Source organism: Ambystoma mexicanum, chromosome 1p, assembly GCF_040938575.1.
Source record: "Ambystoma mexicanum isolate Mex_15411 chromosome 1p, UKY_AmexF1_1, whole genome shotgun sequence".
Classification (NCBI taxonomy): Eukaryota; Metazoa; Chordata; class Amphibia; order Caudata; family Ambystomatidae; genus Ambystoma; species Ambystoma mexicanum.
This window is the reverse complement of record NC_090921.1, coordinates 751469179-751489834: the sequence shown is the minus strand read 5'-3', so window position 1 is coordinate 751489834 and position 20656 is coordinate 751469179. Positions and strand designations below refer to the sequence as shown.

Below are 20656 nucleotides of genomic sequence, written 5' to 3'. Positions count from 1 at the left end.
AGAACCAGCCTGCATCACCCCTCCTGAGAAGCTAGGCCTTGATTGCTCGTCCATTGCTACCGAAATAGAGAATCTTGGCTGGGGTCTTCTGTGCCTCTCCTCTACCATATAGAGAGTGGAAGTACAGACACCCCCTAACAGTCTTTACAGTAACTACAGCCTACAAGGACATTGGCAAGTCATGCTCTATGTAGCCAGTCATCTAAAACAAAGTCTCAATTACCCCTATATTTCAATACAACTTTGTCATTCCAGAATCTAAATGGGCCACACTCACAGAACACCATCCCACTCAGCCGGCCTGTGGACATACCCCAATCCATCTGCCACCTAAACCAAAAGCTGCTTAATCAGTTAAGGGCTCAAATATGCTGACAATTCTTTGGCCATTCAGTAAATGCCCTTACCACCAAACCCCACAGCCCAATTTAGTATCACAGCCTTAGAATCATAGGCTTACCTTTTTCAAGGTATTCCTCTAGCCCTCTCCGTCGTGCATCAAGCTGCTGTTCCGATAAGGAAAATGGCCACTTTCCTGGTAAGCGAGGAAAAGTGAAATTGGCAAATTCACGCTTCAGGTTCTGGTGCAGGATGGCAAACTCCCGGTACCGTTTGGAACAAAGCTGCCTTCCTGCCATGTAAACATTATAGACCTAGTAAAAGAAAATATGCAGGGCTCATTAAAACCCATTCAATGGGAAACATTTTATTTACTTAATATTCCATACATTTAGACAGTTTACCTTTGTGTAGCTTCATAGTACTTGAATTGCACTGTATGAGTTATGAGGATAACCGAAGATTCAACACCAGGGTTCACAACTGCTGGAAGCTATTTAGCTCCTATTTCTAGCCTAGGAGAGCCTTGTTAACTCGAAACCAATAGCTACAAAAAGCTTCTTTTAGCTCCTCATACCAACTCTTAACAGTTGTGTGTCATTAACTGAGTATTTGAGGGGTCAAAAAAGAAAAAAACACACAATACACGTTTAAACACAAAGGATCATACATTTTGGGCAAAAAGTTAAAGTAACGTCTCCTGGTAGCTCCTGGTTCCGTTGTGGTAGCTCCAGGGGCTGTTTTTTTGCTCATGCACATCGAATCTTAATTTCAAACCCAGAACACAGTGTTAAAGAGATCCTAAACAGACTGAGTGAGGACACACCACCTATATCTTGTTCCCACTTGTAGATATACGGTAGTCGTTCCTGAGGATCATTGCCATCCTGAATAGCCAGAATGACATCCCTTTCTTACCCTTCAGGAATATGCTCAGTCGCTAATGAAATGCAATTCCAGAGTGCTAAGGCACAAGCAGCGTGCCCATCCATCCATAGGCTTATCGCCCCTATCAGGAGGGATTGTAGGGTACGTCACCTGCTTCGAGGTAGCCGTAGCTCCATGGACCACCAAACTCTGGAGTGGGGTGAGTGGACAGGTAGCCGGGGTCGCTATCGGATGGGCGGTATTTCTTCATCAGAGACTTGTTCACCGCCAGAGTAGCTTCTGGGGCGTCGCAATTTGCAGCCACCCTTTTCTGCAAGAGCCATAGGAAACGGCAACACTGGGTCGGTAGACGGACCCTGAACCAGAATATCTAACATCTTGCTCAAAGTGCACAGGAGGCCTGGACCAGCCCAGATACTGAACTCTAGACATGAGCCTTCGATATGAGGAGTCGGCATACTCCCCTGGGTCCGGCTTGCCTGACTTCAGCTCAGGGGAAGTGTCAATACCACTGGCATTGTGCAAGGTTTGACAAAGATCCTCCATCCTACTCTCCTCTGAAATGAGGCAATCAGGAGCATTAGGGGTCCCATACTGGAGACCAAAAGTGACAACATACTCATCCGATTGCTCCTCCTCATAAATGTCAGTGAGGGATCTAAAAAACCTTCCTCGGGAGAGGAGTGACCGTCTATCAGCTACAGGCTTTAAAGACTTAACAGTAATCTTCCTCAGAGAGTCCACTTGCACAGGGACATTCACTGGGAAAATTGGCACCAATAGCTCAGACGGCATAGAATATGGCATTGACGGCATTGAGGGCCTGACCGGGGTTGTGGACCCGACAGGCGCACCCGATGGGCACAGTGCCGATGGCGTTGAGGCTTCGAGGGAGTCTAAGGTTTTGCCGGAAACGAAGACCTTGACTTGGCACGTCTTGAGCATTCTTTCGATGCCTTGTCCGAACAGGGCCACGAAGGCTCCCAGTGTTTATCACACTGTTTACCCGGGATCGAATGCACGCGAGTATCTGGGCGAGAACGTTCCTTGCCGGCTTCGACAGAAGGCGCGGTCGGAACAGTGCCATGTTTATCAAACATTTTCATCATTGCTACCCGGAAAGCATCCCACTGCCCCGGGGTCGATTACTTGGACGGGCATACCATCCTTTTGGGGAGGCGTCCAACGAAGACGAGGAAAGCGACCGATGGTGCCGTTTCCTGGAATGCCTCGACGGGGATGAGTGGCGGGAACCACTCCTAGAGCGTGACCGCTTGGACTTCTGCCAAGGAGAGTCACCCCTCGACTCGTCGGACAAAAGTCCAGTAGACCAGGATTTACGGGGCTTGGATACCTTTCCTACCTTCAGTTTCCACTTACATTCCCGCAAGGATTTAGCAGTCAACGACTAACACTTCGAGTAGTCGTCCGTATCATGGCTCTCGCCGAGATACCAAAGACAAATGCGATGCAGATCCGTGATTGACATTTTGAAGCCGCAGTCCTGACACTTCTTAAATCTAGACTTCGGGGTTGTCGGGGTAGAAGATGACATAAGCACGAGGTGCACAGAGTTTTACGAAGCAAACAAGTTGGCGGAAAAAACTGAATTGAGGCTACGGGTGTCGTGTGTGCTACTTTTAACATTCGATGAAGTCACCCTCAATGGAGGCCTTAGAGGGACATCGGCCAGACACTATCGACGCAGGGTGCCCTCTGCCGAAATATTTTTCTGAAGCAGCTGAGCTGTGGACATTACATGTCTAGGATGAGGAATACGTTGGAGGACACAATCCATTCGAAGTCCGGATTATCCCAGATAGGAGTTGGTGGGACCATCTCTGACGGAGCTACCCATCTACAAGCCACTCTTTTCCAGTAATTGATCATAGTTTTCATCAAGGTTAACATAGGCAATGCCTCCCTATGCTTAGCCATTTGCAGGTAGGGGATCTGGGAGAAGGGAGACTGGGACCACACCTGCTCAATTTGTTTCCACTTTGACGTCAGGTCTCTCCCTCTTCCAAGTCAACATATGTGATCCGAGCTGCCAAATTATATCCACGAACATCAGGTACACCCAGGCTGCCACTTTCTATTCTCAACAGAACCTTCCTTGGCACGAGTGCTTTTTCTTCCCTCATATGAATTAGAAGATCTTTGCCTGACGCCTCTGCAAAGTGGGATCAGGGATTTTGACCAGGTAATGCCAGGCAATTGTATAGTAGCCTAGGGATCAAACTAAGTCAGTTCCTGCTTATCCCATCTATCCAGGTTCTCAACGAGGCCCTTAAAAACCAACGGACAGTTACAATGAAATATCTGCGATGGTGTTGGAAATCCGAAACCTCAAGTAACGGAGCACATCTCAGAGATCCTACGCCGCACAAAACGAGACAGCGACGCACCTCAGGCACTAAACTTCGATTAGTTGATCACAAATCAAGGGGCAAGACGAAAAGCCTCCTATTCCTCCGTCAACACAAGCAGAGATGTACTCACCTCCCATATAGTGACCATCACATCATACGAAGAAAGGGATAGTTCATATTCAACTCCAGCAATCTCCATCCCCTTAATCCTATTAGTAGATCGGACCCTATTCACAAACGGTTCCATAGTCCTGGCAAATATCAAGGGGGACAAGGGGCCTCCCTGTCTGGTTCCTGTCGGGATTGTTATTTTTAGTTTAAGCAGCCCATTTTTATTGCTGTAGATTGATACTGGTAATTTGCCAAGATGAATCTCTTGGTGTTTGGGCCAAACACAGTCAACATCAAACAGATATAGTCCCAGTCCAGCTTATCAAAAGATATATTTTATTTGTATTGCGCTCGTACACAAGTAGAGCATGACAAGGCAAGGGAGAACAAAAACAACGATCTTACTAGGTCCAGTGAAATTGGGATTGTGCAAGTGCATGGGAAAGGGGAAAAGTGCATGGAAGGGGAAGAGTGGAAAGTGCAGAGCAGAGGATAAACAGATAAATAATAAATACAAATAAAATATATAATTGAGCAATAAACAAAGGTAGTGCAGCCAGCAAGTGGCAAATGCTGTGTTTATAGCAGCAGAAATGGGTAAGTCTGATAAGTGCAGTAAAGAAAAGAATGGGGGGGATGGGTAACTGTGGGACTGTATGGGTACAGATACAGTCCCCAGTGCAAAGGGTGGCCGGGAGGCAGTGCAGAAGGGTGGCAGTGTTAGCAGGTATCTGGTCCAAGGGGACGGAGGGTGGCCAGATGCACAGTGCCAAGAGAGCAGATCAGCAAGGGAGAGGGGGAGCAAAGACAGATGCAAAGAGGAAGATCTTGAGGTGCTTCCGGAACCGGAGATGGTTCTCCTCAAGCTTTAGAGTGGCCGGGAGGCTGTTCCAGCGGGAGGCCCCGGCCGAAGACATATCTACCCCCGGCTCATTTCTTTGAGAAATGACTGACCCTGAGGGAGTTTGAGGAGCGAAGAACTCGAGAGGGGAGGTATTTGCGAAGGGATAGCTGAAGGTATTTTGGACCCGGGCCCCAGAAAGCCTTGTGGACAAAGCCTCATGGGCATCCAACAATATGACCCCCATTTCGATCTTGTCCCGACTTCTTTACCATTCAAAACTCTGCATATTGTTATGGGAATTCCCATCTATTATGAACCCTGTCTGGTCTTCATTGATCAGCCCTGGGAGAGCAGTCATTACCCTTCATGCCAAGATAGGATACATGTTTGCATCATTATTCATTATGGTAATTGGTCCATATGATTCACAACACGCAAGATCCTTGGCAAGTTTCAGTATCAAAATTGTTAGACTCCTCTGTAAATGGTGTAATTTAGGCCGGGTCTAAAAAGGAGTTATATAATTGCATCAGATAAAGCATCAATTTGATCAGACATTCCTTATAGAATGCTGTAGTGAAGCAGTCTGGGCCCAGGTCTTTGCCCTTAAATGTTTTAATAGCCCACTCCATCTCGGACGCTCAAATCGGGAAATCCAGAGCTTGTTCAACATGCAGTTAGATGGAGTAGGTTCGCCCCTGAAACGTAACACACTTCATCATCGTTATTATGGTATTATTATTATGGTATTATTATTATGGTATTTATTGGGAACAGACCTAGCTTCAAGAAGCAAATGAGTGCTTTGCACAGTGATATAAGAATACAGACGCATAAGAGTGCTTTTCAGAGCTAACAATACAAATATACAGCAAGTGGCAGGATACAGAGGGGCACAGAGGAGGGGGTTCAGCTGTACCAGAGAGTATAGGAGTGGGCGGCATCTAACAAGTCAGGCAGCATGAGGAGTAACGCGATGGCTTAGGTGTTGAGGAGACACTTGTTGATAATCTGCTTTAAGCGACTCTTTAGACATCAACGCCGCAATGTACATGGAGTATTTCCAATTTTCAGGCTTCATCATAGCACAGTACCCTAGTCTCAATTCTAATCTTGTATACATTGTTCCTTGTTTGGACCATCTTCAGCTTATAGACCAATAGATGTTTTGCCTTGTTTCCATTAACCTAACAGCACTGTTTAGTCATAAGTAAGGCTTGCGTCGATCTACCTGCCAAATGAGATTTAAGTTTTAGCCCTAGCCAGTTTTAATTTCTGAAACTCTGTGCGGGTTCTACTCGTCTTTTGTGCAGCCTCAAATTCCCAAAATGCCCCCTCCAGTTGTGTCCGGATTATTGTATTGGCACTCATATGCCGCAGTGCGACTCATCTCCCCTCTAATCACAGTTTTCATGGTGTTCCGCACAGTCACCATCGAATGGACAGACCATTGCTCCAGAGAAGATTTTTAAGGTGGGAGTATTTTACTGCCTATTTTAAACTTTGAGAGTATATGTGATTTCAAGAGAGTAAAAATGACACTTCTCCGTTGCAAGAGTAAAACGTATGCGACATCGAGCCGATGTGTTCCAAAACTGCATGGAAATCATTAACATGGGACAGCTTTCTGCATTGTGGAAGAAGACGTCTTTCGTTATTTCGCTAAGGTCTGGCCATTTCATCTCTCCTGTATATATTTAAATTAAAACACAAAAACGTAGTCCATTATACTGTAAAGCAAACATGAATTGTATTGTGTGTTTTGAGGTTCGACCGCAGAATTGTTGTTCGATGTTTAATGAAATTACTCATTTCCTGGAGCTATTACTACCTAGTGGTACATGATGCAACAGTGCAGAGAGGTAAGGGCTCCATGCTAAATTCTATACCTAATCTCAGTGAAATGGTTCATTTATACCTTCTTTTGGCAAAGCACTGTACAGATAACATTTATCAAAATTATCACCAAACCGAAGTTGGCACTCTTATCAACCGCGAAAGGCTGAGTTGGCCTTGCTGGGATTCGAAGCTGCAACCTACAGCTCACAGCAACGAGCGCTCAACCGGCTGAGCTATCTTATTGGTTAACATCCTTCAGAGGTTGGTAAACTGAGTGTCAACTGAAGTATAATTAGCACAGTACCTAGATGTTGGACGAACCATGTATGAAGTGCTACATAAAGCAAAATACCCATCTGTATTATCACAGGGACAGGTTTTGCGGAGTTTCTATTTCAATTACACATGTAACTCATTTGTTTGATTTTAAACAGCCCTTGCACTTCCTGGAGTCAGGTTTTGGATGCTTTAATTGTACTCTTGAAGATTTAAGAGGCTATAACATCTGTGATTGGTGTAATGACAAACACTCACTCTTCAGCAAAGACTCTGCTGCCACTGACCATTTATATTAATGTACCCAATTGACTGCAAGGTTGAATGGATGAAAACTAGACTGTGCATACTCATCATTTTACACACTGCTTTAATAATTAGAGTGTAAATTAAATTCCAAGTGTAAAAATGATCTGCCCCTGCATGATTATGTACACAGCACAGGAACTCTGAAAAATACAATTGTGCAATACTGGTTTGCTTTCACTGGGAGAAAAAAAAGCATAATTTGTTATAAAAGAGGACTTCTCAAAAGCAACTTAGTTTTCCATTTTATTAATTATGCAATCCACAGTGCTTCTGTTTGCTCCACGAGCATCTATACAACATAGCAGAAGCTGAATGAAAAGAAACCATTCCTTTTATCAGAGTGTGCAGTTTCTTATTTTGAATGGCTTCAGAGAAATAAATTCTGTTTGAGGCCTTTCTTTTTTCTTTTTTTTATTTGTTTATTGTTACACAGTAACCTTTATAAAATTTGAGCACAGAATAAGTACAAACATGTCATAATTCCAACAATGTTTCCAAAAGCAAAAATGTCTACCATTTTCAAAACCACATGCTACCCTTCGCTAGTACAGTTTAAATAAAACAGAACAAATCTTTGGGAAGACCAATAAAAAGATCAATACAATTCCCAATTTATGGACATTATCTCATAGTACTGGTATACCTAGATTTTCAAAAGCACACAGTACAAGTACCGTTTAAACTTAACCAATTAAGTTTGGACAGTTATATTAAGCAGTCCCATCTCTTCAGTGTTTGCCATTTACATTTTTCAGTTTGCAGATATCATTTAACAACCTTACTACCGCGATCTGCAAATTTACCCTTTTACCATGCAGCATATCCATCCACAAAAGATTTAAAATTGACACACTCAGTATTAGGTACATATTTGCTAAAGCTCTGATCTAAAAGCAAGACAATCAGTTAGAGGACTTGATGTTTCAGGGGTGTCCTCCAGATTACAAAATCTACAGGGAGAGGGATTTGCAGTCCTCTCTGAAATCGCGATTTCTCCCGTCTCCAGCACATTGAATCTGAACCGCATGAAATCCTGCCTCCATAATTTATACAGAAATTTAGATAAATAGGGTTCAGTTGTCCCAATTATATTATGATTCTAAACAAGATAGCCATATAGTTTGTATTCAAGAACCTTATCCACCGTATTATTCCAATCTTTGAATTGAAGTAATTTTTTAATCTTCAAAGGATTGAATGCGAGAAGTTCGAGGGACTCCCAAATTAACCAAGATTTCATGACATTCAAGTTCCATTATGCTTAAGTAGGTAGAATGAGGACCAAAGCCATTTCCCATAATTTCGTATAATGTGGTTTTCTTACAGGCAAACAGCTTTCTATATAGAGCGAGTCGATGCCATTCTATGATAAATCCCAAGAAAAAAAGAACCATCTCGTATCGTAGAGCAGGTAGAGGAACAGACTTCGGTAAGCATCCTATAATAGATTTCACAATTCTTGATTCGTATCTAGATAGTTCCTCTCTGCATCAAAGAGGCGCAAGTTCCAGACCATAACAGAACTGAGCTATGATCTTACTTTTATACAAACGCAGACACGGCAACAGGGAAAATGTTCCAAACTTTAGATCCATTTTCCTCAATTGCGCTATCATAGGGCCCACTTTCCTTTCCAAGAATTCTCTATAGTTTATCTTTTTCTTATCCCCAAAAATAGGGTAGCCGAAATATCTAAATACCGACCTGACAACCAACTTCTCGTGATTTAGAAACCAGGAATATTTAAAAGGACTTCTCTCAATGGCACATTAGTTTTTTGTTAATGTTCATCTTTAATGAGTTGGCCATTGTATATTCTCTAAAGGTGCATAAAAGGCGTTGCAGACCTATGGAGTATGGTCGTACAGCATGACGTTGTTCGCATATGCTGTCCAACATACCTTCTTTCCCACCACCATAAGGGAAACAAAGGTATCTTTCTCCAAGGTTAGACCAACGTCCGCAATATATAGGTTAAAAGCTGTTGGATCAAATATGCTCCCCTGTCTAAGGCCATTCAAAAATTTAATAGAATGGGATAGGGTCCCCATACTATTCAGACACATTTTTATTCTAGATCCCGCATGTAGGTGGTAGAGAATAGATAAGTGTGCGGGCATTCCAAAAGAGAAGTTTTGTCCATAGTATGGTTCTGTCAACAAGATCGAAAGCTAATCGAAGATCCATTGAGGCTACATAGATCGCTACATGCCCCTGTCTCCACGCCTTCTCTTGCATAATGTTTAAAAGGAGGCCTCCCACATCTGTGTCTACATTACGCCTAAAGCCAAACTTAAAGATTGAAAGTGGATTATTTAAATCCACCCAATCTTGTATATGTCCCAAAATCAGTCCAGCAAAAATCTTTGAATCAGCATCAAGAAGGGTGATGGGGGCTGTCCTTCCAACTAGAGACCTATCACCCTTCTTGTAAATGGGAACAATATACGACAAACGCCAGCTGTCAGGGATGGATCTCGTCAGAACTATGTCTTTGAATAGAACAAAGAATGTTTTACCATAATTCAGGGCTTCCTTTCAAAACTGTTTGCTAAGAAGTTGGGTCCGGGAGCATGAGGTAGATGCTCGAGAGATCAGGTTCTTAATATCTACCTGCGTAAAAATGATGTTCCACGAGGAATGACTGATATAAATGGTTAAAGACCATTCCTTTTTCAAGGGAGAATAAAGTGTGCCAAAATACCCTCCCCACACATCCTCTGAAATGGTAACTGTTTGGGTCCTAATTTGGAGCTCTGCCCCCCTATTAATCAAAGCCCAAAATGTCCATGTTGAGAAACAGAAATCGCTAATAAGATTTCCTCACTGTCCCTCTGATACAATAAGGCATGAAATTCTTTAATCAGCTTTTCCATTTATTTTTGACCAGTCTGGTCATATTCGATTGGGCCTCCCTTAGAGGGAGGGATTTACAGATCGATCCAAGCTCCCTATTCCTTCCATTTTTATCTCTTTTAAACCTTCACAGAAGGTTGGTATATGTTTAGCCTTTACCATGTTCGTTTTCCTTACACAGAAGGCCTTCTCTATGATGGCCTCCAAATAGTGATCAAATACATTGTGTGTGCATAAGGTTAGTTTCTTGCTAAATTCCGAGATATTAAAATCATACATAAATAGGGAATTTGCTTTCGTCACATTTCCCTTATGCCAGGAAATCCTGTTACAGGGTCTATTAATTTCTAATTCAAGAGGGAAGTGCTGGCATTTAGAAATTAACGTTTCGACAAGGAGAGACATCTTTAGAATTTTATGATCGCTTTTCAGTGTGTTGATTAGGGAAAATTATTTTACCGCATCAAATAGAAACCTACACACAAAAACAGTCTATAGTCGACTCCAGTACTCCATTTGCCCAATTGGAGGAGTTAGTAGAGGTTGCTAATAAATCATTTATGCAATAAAAACCCCAATCTTTAAAAAAGCAATACCACATTTCTCCCTGTAGTTTTTTCCTGCACAATCCTCTCCTGCCATTGTCCACATCATTTGTCCTACAAACTGCTAAAATGTTCCCCCTTTCTATGCCAATTTCCGAATTCAGATCCCCCGCAATTATGATGTTCAAACCTAAACACATTTCCTGACACTCAAGAATAACTGCATCTATTAGTCCTAAGACCTCCTTCAGGTAATTATCCGGTGACCATTATACATTAACGATCAAGAGATGCCTGAGATAAGTGCCAAATTTTAACTCCAACAGTACCGCAAGGCACCCTTTGGTGTTAAAGCTTTTGATCACTTTCCCGTCAAGGTCTGTTTTAACCTCGACCAGTAATCAACCTGATGCTCTTCCTTTAGGATTTTTTTATAGCAAATTTGTGAAACATCATGAAGCCATCAATATACATTGCTGTAGTTGCCCAGGTCTCTTGGATACATAAAAGGGAGTATCCAGAAAGTATTGAACCAAGTCCGAGTTCCTTAAAAACCAGGATCCCCTAGAGTTCTAAGAGAGCAAGGTAAGTTCTAGGGAGCACTTACATATTCTCTTTGAGGACCTGTAGTTTAGAGATTGACTCTTGTACGGTCAAGGCTAACCATCTTAAATCAGGGTAGTTACTAAGCCCTGAAGACTGATGGGGGATCCCTGTGCTGTTCACTGATGGCATTGTGCGTTCCTCTTGGGTCCTCCTTCTGCCCTCCCAAACTCTGGGTCAACAAACCTTGACTATATTTCAGTAGGTCATATCCATATCTGTTGAATGATTCTGCTTCAGAGAGTACTAGTTCGTATATGGTACACGAGAAGAAGCCTAGTCGTACATAATCAAATTTCACAGGATGGTTGAAGTCCACTAGTTTTACGTCCCCTGATGCATTTAGAGAAAGGCGAGGAATTTTGCTGAACGACAGAATCATACATCTATTCAGGGAGTGGGGATCCCCATATGGTAGCATAAAGTACAATATCACACTAGGGTCATCGGGATGGTGGGGTTGCCTCCACTTCACATCTTCAGGTTCTCTACTATGTTTTTTTTATTTGGTGTCTGCCTTAGATTTCTTTTTCCCCTTGCCTTCCAATAGCAACAGTTCTGCCGAGAACTCCTTCATCCCTTTCCAGATTATCAGCAGAGCTTCTGCCAACCACTTAGGTTTCACCTAAACAATTTGCACTGGTCCCCCCCCAGATAGCTCCGCTGAAGGGTTCCCTGTTTTCTCACTGGATCCTGACCAAGTGTGAGGTGCAATCATGCTCTCATTCGCATTGTTAAGCTGTACATTGCTGACAGGATTGACCATCCTCTGTGCTTCGCGGCCCCCCCCCTTCCTTGAACCCAGGCACATCACTTTCAGAGGCTCTGGACATCACTGTCCCTCATATTGCGCGAGGACAGCAAGATTTCACTTGCAGGTAAGTTTGGGGCCGTATTGAATCCCTCCCCATCATTTTTCCTCAATGTATTCCTCAATGGTTGTAGATGCTTTAATGAGCCACAGTTTGAGGGAAGTTGCAAAAGATTTCTGGACAAGGATTTGTATGTCCTCAGCAGAAGAAATTTTAGAAATAATTGCTTCATGCTCCACAGCCATCTCCACTGAGCCGTTAAGGTCTTCATAATTTGTAGCCTTGGTACTCTGTCTAAGCGGCATGTTTAGGGTAGCAACTTGTTCTACAAATGTAGTCTTAATGTTAGAGCTACTAGTTGTGGAGGGGTTCTTGACGCTAATCATAGGGGAATTCAGTGTTCTTGATGTTTCTAGTAAATAACTACTGAATACCCCACCCTCTTTCTGCTCCCACAACTTTTGTTTCCTCATTTTTTGTAAGAATAATTGTTTTTTGTATTTTTTCTCCTTATGTTTTCATGGCCTCTGATAGGGTATCTAAAGGTTCTCCATATCCTTCTTTATCCAGACTACTTCTTCACGTCTTCACTTTCTAGTAGAGCGGTGACTGATTATTTTGGATGGATTTTCCTTTAATTCAAGGACCTTTTTTGCTTTACTCGTCCAATTGAGTCAAGTCAAACGCTCCTTCCAGGGATGAACTGCATATGTCTTTTTTTTATTAGAATTATGTTTCTTTGGGTAAGGGTAGATTTTTTTTCTTTTTTAACCCTCCTGCAATAGCTACAGATATTCGAGGTTCTTCTCTTCAATGCTCTAAAATACATCCCCCCCCCCGAATGGGATGAAAAATGTCTATGTGATGTATTCGCATCTGAATTTGGGGACTCCCCCTGGGTTTCCATGATAACCTGTAAAGCTTTCGCTTCTTGTTCAATGATATCTGTGAGAACTGATGGACTATCTGAAATGATAGTCCGTTGGGGGTTTGAAGCCATTGAATTAGGGGAGACACGGGGCCAACTGATTGGATTTAATTATACGCTCTAGCTTGTCGATCTTAGCACTATTCATCTTCACTGTCTCTTACTTGGGTTGGAAGCCAATTAGGTGGAATTTACACATCAGACGAACCATGGGATAACATTTCAGCATAACATTTCCACCCAGGATTTATACAATTCCGAGACAAATTCAACTGTGTGTCCATCACATATGGTGCTGTGGGATGTTTCCACACTCTGTGTGTTCTTAATAGGTTGTGCATTATTGGAATTGCCAGCATTAAGAGCCCCAAGTGTTTCTTGTGCACATATAAAACCCTCTAATGTGTTCAATTTGGCAATGTCAGCTAGAGTAGTTTTCAGTTCTTGTATCTGATAATGGGTTCTGTCATGACCTTTGTCTAGGAGATTTAAAATCCTTGTCAATACTGGGAATGATGTTTCAGAGGTCAATGTGTCTTGTGAAGGAGAAGCAATCTTAGAAGCTTCATGTTCATGGAGAGTAAACTGTTGCGAATTAATGGGGCTACAACAAATAAGCGGCTCAATTATAAACTGGACTTTCTGGTGAGGCATAATCTGTAAACCCGGGTTTTCAGTGCCCTGTAACTCAACCAAGTGGGTTATCCCATGTGGATTACCTAGAGCAGCCAATGTAATGTCAGATTGCAACATTATCAATGCACCACCCCCCTCTCTCACTTATTGGTGTGGAGGGGCCAAGTGAGAGACGTACTCTTGTCAAGTTCGGCCATTAAAGAGGTATCATTAGAGAGGTATCAGACACAGGTTTAAATGGAGTCTCCTGTGCACAATTTGAGGTGCTAGAATGCAGGATTATTTCCTGCACACTAAACAATCTCTGCTGAATCAAGTATTTGTACAGTCTCGCAGTATCAGTAACCAGACTTAAGTAAACAAAATCCAAAAATCTACTGCTTACTGTGAGAGATTTCACTGCGATATACCCAGCAAGTATTTCCTGCTGACCAATAACCTGCCCTGTGATTCTCACAAGACGGGGAACTTATGCAAGTCTTTTTCATTTACCTTTACTCGATAGTTGGTCCGTGTATCGCTGAACGTTACACTATGTGCCGGGGGAAAACAACTAGGATGCAGTCGCCTCCCACATGTAACTGTCTGGGCTACATGGGAAGTAGTACACTTAAAACAAGCGGTACATGTTAAATAGATCAATCCTTTTGACAACCCATATTGGCCAAGTATCTGTGCCCGTGGTGTTCACCCACATCAAACAGCAGTGCCGTACAAAGCGAGGCACCCACCGCACAAACAGCCAACCGCTTCGGGTGCACGGGCACAGACCAGTTTGTAGGGTTGCCAGGTGAAAAAGGGGCAGAGCCAATGGAAACGTTGAGGTTAAGGACTCAGCAGCTTCGCCGCATTTAGAACACCGAATTCTTCCTCTTACGGAAGACACTCAGACGAGAGGAGTAGAGCTCCAGATCAGCAAGCCAAACAGCAGACCACTTGCGGTCCACTTCGGGTGCACGCACGGTTGCGCATCCATCGACAACATAGCAGAAGCGGAAAGAAAAGAAACCATACCTTTTATCAGTGTGCAGTTTCTTTTTTTAAATGGCTTCAGAGAAATAAATTCTGTTTGAGGCTTTTCTCCATGGCTTGCAATTACATTCATGTAGATGTAAAATAAAAAGAAGCGTTCTGTTTTCTGTCAAGTAATCTGACCTTTGCAGTGCTCTAAACTTGTGTGTAAACGTACACAGGAATAAAGCAGTCATATCTACAAGATTTTCATGTGTAAAAAGGCCTGGAAATAACCTTATCTGGAGAAGACAGATGTAAAATTTTTGCAAAAGTTGTTTGAGATAGCCTGAGCTATTTCTTTGCCGAGAACCCTTTCTTTTAATATAGGATTATACAACTTCCAGGAATACTGGCCCATGCAAGGTCAACAGCTACTCTTAACGTAGCGACCACTAGAGCATGGTCAGAGATCATCTGGGGCGCTATATAGGTCTTGAAAATACAGGGAAGCTGAACTCTATACTAGCAGGTGACTTATTCTTGGCAGTCCACCATGGACGTGTGAGTAAAATGTGAAATCCTGGGCGTCTACAGTAGTTAGTCTGCATACAGCCACCACTCCGATCAGAATCTAGCAAAGGAAATTGCATTCTTATAGGCCAGTCTAGAGGGGTGTGATGTCTTATCCCCTTCATGATTGGGTACCAAATTGAGATCATCCACCATTACAGTTTGCACTCTTGCAAATGGCACAGCTTGGGGTATGAAAGCATTCAGATACTGACCCTGTTCACTATTGGGCGTATAAAGTGACATTATTATGAACATGTGCCCGTATAACGAGCCCTTCAATGAAAATCTCTCCCGAGGGTCCCTCAAGATTCGGGCATTAAAGAAGGACACATCTATTGCCATCAAGTGGATCTGTTCGTGACAAGTGTCAACCGGAAGTGCAAGCTATTCTGCTCCAGGGAGTTTCCCCCGACCCCCCCCCCCCCCCCGAAGAAGAGCTCTAGGAGATGTGTTCCTGGTGGACTGGGAGTTTCCACTTCTGTATGCCTTTCCTCCAGTCCCTGTCATCCCTCACGTGATCAGGAGGTTCAGAAAGTTCGGGAAATCCATGATCCCGGATTGGATGAGGTACCCTGACCTAGACATGCCCACCTGCCCTCTGTTATGTCTTCCACAAAGAGGACCTTCTCTCACGAGAGAAGGGTCAGGTTCTCCACCCAGAGGTCAATTCACTGAGCCTTCACGCATGATTTCTGAATGGTTTCTGAGAGGCTGAGGTACAAGGATTAGGGACTCCCGGAAGATGTAACGGAGATTTTGCTTTCAGCCAGAAGGCCAGCAACAAAATCTTTATACTGCTGTCGTTGGAACAAGTTCAGCTGCTGGTGTAGGGATCAGAATGAGCATCCATTTCAGTGCGATACACCCACAGTGTTATCTTTTCTACTTCACGTGGCAAATCTGGGGCTCCAGATCACAACAATAGAAGGTTATCTGGCAGCGCTTTCGATTTTCAAGCACTCTTCAGAGGAAACCTCATTCTTTCAAATCCCTTTAATCATTCAGTTTCTTAACGGAACTCACTAATGTTTATCCTCCTACTCCCTTTCAGGTTCCTGTTCGGGATTTAATCTTGAATTAAAATGTTGAACATGCATTGCTTTTGAATCCATGAATTCATGTCCATTAAGACTATTAACACTAAAAAGCCTTTTTGCTAGTCTCATACACATCTGCCCACAGGGTGAGAGAATTGCAGGCACTGTCTTGTAAACCTCCATATAAAAATTTGATGAGGGGGTGCAGGGAAAAAGTATAATATTTGTTTTTAATAAATATAATTTGGTAACTCACCAGAAATGTAAAAACCCAAATATACAAAGTCATTGACTTTCTTTAGGGTTTTATCTTCCAGTGACCAGGTTCCCGATTCCACTTCCCCCTTAGAAGTAATTGTTTAAATCTTAGTTTTGCTGACATTGATTTTCAGAGAATTTAATGTATTTTTCTAAAGCATTCAGAAGTTGCTGCAAGCCCACCCTGAACAGTCCAACAGCAAGATACCTTTGGTGTAAGCAAACCAAATGGGCCTCAAGTGCCTCATTTTTGGTGGAGCTAAGCCAATGCTTTCTAGCGATTCACCAGTATCTGAAACCTATAGATTGAATAGGCATGGGACCAAGATGCACCCCTGCCTTAGCCCAGTCACTACTAGGATCTTTTGAGTTATTAGTCTAGCCCTGTTTAACCTGGATTTCTGTAGAGTCGTGTAGCTGGATAAGCTTTTGTAGGCCTACTGGCAGCCGCCATTTTTGTAACTGTGACCAAAGTAGGTTTTCGACTAAGTCGAAAGCCGAACTAAGGTCAAATCGTTGCCATGTTAATAGTGTTGTACTTGCCACACTTAACCAGGTCCTGACAATATCAGAGTAAGACCCCATTTACAGTTGTTCCATGGGACTTTCGAAACCCTGTTTGCCGCTTAGATTTCCCACATTTCCTGCCCAGGATTCTAGGTGTTGCAGCAGGATTGTGGCATAAATCTTGCTGTCCGCATCTAGAATCGATATGGGCCAGTAATTGTTTGCTTTTGATCTAGGTCACTGCTTATAAAATTAGTATAAGAGATGACATTCTCTATGAAGCTGGAAGGCGTCTCCTTTTATCTGTCTTGAAATAGAAAAGACAGTATTGAGGCCCCTAGACTGACTCGCCCTGTGAATAGTTTCTAAAACAATCTCTGTGGGTGGGGGAAGAGGGGGGTCAATACACCTGTGTTATCACCGGTTAGCCCCAAAAGCCTCTGATCCGTCCTTGGAGTATAATTTACCAAAATGATGGACACATTTCGACTCAGATACAGCGTTTAGCTGATTACCCATGTCTAAAAGCTTCTTTTGATTGACAAGAGACCAAAAGTAGGACGCATTCTTTGAAGCCAGTCTAGCTTTTGTTCTGCATCCCGTTGGTGGAGTGTAGCTTTGTCTCCGCACACAATTATTGTACCCCAGTGATATCTTGGCGACTTACTCTGTTGCGATTCAATCCCATAAATATGCCATTTATAATGCTTCTAATGTCGGTTCTCACAGTTTTTCTTTTCATCAGTGATTGCCTGGGAAAAAACCACGTGTATTCATGATTTTTTTTAATTTATTTTTTTATTGTATTTGGTTTAAAAAAACCTTTTACAAAAGAAAATAAACCATTTCAACAGAAGAACAAGTTACTTACCAACTGGTAATGTTCTTTCAACTGGATCTTCCTCCAACGCATTCCACATCTTTGACATGTAATGTCCACAGCTGTGCAGTTCGGAAACCTTTTCGGCAGAGGGCGTCCTGCGTCGATTGCGTCAGGTCCATGTCCCTCGAGGGCCTCCGTCGAGGACGACGTCACAGAATTTTATAAGTAGGATGCACAGCGATCGTAGCTTCAGTTTACGTTTTTGCCCCAGAACGTGTGACACCAGTCTGATGCCTGCTGGACTACACTTAGCCTTGCGGAAACGGAGGCTGCAATCGCATAGGAAATTCTCCTGAGGGGCAGACTGGGAGGGTGATGTGGAATATGTTGGAGGAACATCAGTCGAAAAAACGTTACCAGTTGGTAAGTAACATGTTCTTCGAATGGATTGTGTCCTCTAACGCATTCTAAATCTTTGACAGACTCCCAAAGCAGTACCAGTAAATGGAGGAGGGAAATGAATTTAGAGTCCCTAATTAGATTGCAGAATAAAGAACCACCTTCCCCAAAGGTCATATCCTGACCATTGATTGTATCCAGGGAATATTTTACAAATGTATGTACTGAGGCCCAAGTAGCGGCATCACAAATATTCCTAATAGGACCATCCCGCTGGAGGGCGGTGAAAGTAGCCACAACTCTAGTGGAATGAGATCTCAACCCATCAGGAGGGTTTTTACCCGCCAACCGGTAACACTCCGTAATGGTAAGGATAATCCACCTGGACAAGGTCTGTTAACAGCCTGGCCCAATCGGTGTCCAGCATATCCCACAAAGAGTTGATCGTCCACTCTGACCTTGGACATCCTAGAAATATAAAAGCTAAGAGCTCTCCTGGCATCCAACCGATGGGGACGCTCCTCTTCCTTACCAGGATGAGGAGGAGGGTAGAAAGGTGGAAGAACCACCTTTTGACTGAAATGATATTCTGAGACTACCTTAGGTAGAAAAGAGGGACGTACTCACAGTACAACCCTGTCCTTGTGAAACACAGTAAAAGGTGGCTTAGATGAAAGTGCCTGCAATTCACCCACTCTGCAAACGGAAGTAACCGCAACCAAGAACACAGTCTTGAAGGACAGTAATCTCAAAGGACAAGAGTGCAAATGTTCAAATGGAGCACCCATGAGAAACTTCAAATCCCAAACCGGCACCTGGAAAGGTGACGGCGGAAATACATTATTCAGTCCTTTAAGATTCCTTTGATTTCCCAGTTTCTTAAAGTAAGAACATTCTTCAGACGAGCGCTTAAAGATAGACGGCGCCGCCAGGTAACCCTTAATGGTAGCCACTTGAAGGCCCCTGTGGGCCAAAGAAAGCAAAAAAGACAAAACCATAGGAATGGAGCACTGCAAAAGGATCAACATTGTGATCTCTGCACCAGTCGGCGAACTTGCGCCAAATACAGGGATTTAGTTGCAGGCCGCCTAGCCGAAAGCAGCACCTCCATCATGTGAACCTGGAGGTCCCAATCCTTCTACCTCAACCTTCATGCTTGGTATCAGAAAGGTTGAGAGTCTTGACCTCTGGATGGGGGGGGGGGGGGGGGGAGAGAAATTGCGCGCGAGAGAGAAATTGCGCGCGAGAGAGAGAAAGTGCGCGCGAGAGAGAGAAAGTGCGCGCGAGAGAGAGAAAGTACGCGCGAGAGAGAGAAAGTGCGCACGAGAAAGGGAGAGAGAGAGAGATCGAGAGAGAAAGAGAAGGTCCGTGTACCCTGCTCTCCTGACCCAATCTGGAGCAATGAGGATCATGTGGGAACAGAACCTCCGTAACCTCCACAACACTTGAGCAATGACGGGGACTGGGGGAAACGTGTACAGCAGTGGGATTGACCAATTCACTACAAACGCATCTCCTAAGGCTCCTCTCTTGGAGGAAATTCCCTTGAGCAGAATCTCACGCACTTCTGGTTGACACTGGTGGCGAAGATCTCCTGAAGGACTTCCTGAGCCAACTCCCACTCGTGGGAGACCGTGCTCTGCCTGCTCCGAGCGTCTGCTGCTGCATTTTCGACTCCAGCCAGATGAACTGCCGAGATAGAAATTTCCTGTTGGATGGGCCAGAACCAGAGCTGCATTGCCTCTCTGCACAACCGAAGTGACCCCTACCCCCTCTGCCCCCTTTTTGTTGAGGTAATGCATGGCTATTGGGTTGTCCGACATGATCAGGACACTCTTCCCCCGTACAGAGGGCTGAAACACCTTCAGGGCTAGCCTGATGGCCCGCAGCTCTAAAACTCATGTGGAGTCTGGACCAATGTTCCCTCTAAGCTGTGCGCATGTGCGCTTGCCCAGCTCCCTTCTGGGTGCCGCTCAGAACATTTTTAGCAGCGCACACAGACAATTCTCACCTATTCAAAAAGATTTAATAAGGCACAAACCACAGCAATGACCTGAAATGTTCTCTTAAAATAAGCAACTAGTATTCATATTCTGCTAATATGCATTACACTACTATGCACCTAAAATCCCTAACAGTAAAATACAACACGAGGTTAAAAACTAATATGAAAAACTGGCTCCATGAACAGAAGAATCTAACCAAGATATGCGTGCACACATTAACCAAAAATGTTCCCTCCCCACCCATGACTCCTAAACCAGATTCTACCACACTTTTACCTTATGACTAACTTCGGCCCCAGAGTACATCAAGATACTACCAGACAACCTTGACTCTACCTCTCTTGGCTCTGCGAAAGTTTAGCAGATGTGTACCTACATCCACTTGTTTTATATTTGTTGTAACATGAATAACGTTCAAGTGCAGAATTTCTGTTACTTATTGTGCCTTACCAAAAGCGTCTCCCACACTAATCAAACTACCAGCTCAAATATTGGATACTAGTAAGCAGGCTACTTGGAACTGTAACCAAATTCCATACTTCCCCTTCTTTCTACATATGTCATGCAACTACTTTGAAGCGGCACCCTTGTAAGTTAACGAATTATAGAACTCAAACATTAATTTGACCTCTAAACATTTAGAAAAGACAAATGTGATGCTCAATGTCTCCTACTTTAACATTACCCTATAAGTAGAGAGCAACATTGTAATATCATTTACTTAGCCTATAAGGGATAATG

The 20656-nt window shown here is 43.4% G+C and overlaps 1 protein-coding gene across 3 annotated transcripts in view; it reads right to left on the bottom strand.

Moving 5' to 3' along the window:
• SNX27 (sorting nexin 27) overlaps nt 1-20656 on the bottom strand; it is a 990538-nt gene that overhangs the window by 789887 nt on the left and 179995 nt on the right. For all 3 annotated transcript variants that reach the window (XM_069650534.1, XM_069650552.1, XM_069650543.1), the window contains exon 3: nt 461-653. In XM_069650534.1, coding sequence (XP_069506635.1) covers nt 461-653 — 193 coding nt within the window. The remainder of the gene's footprint in view (nt 1-460; nt 654-20656) is intronic.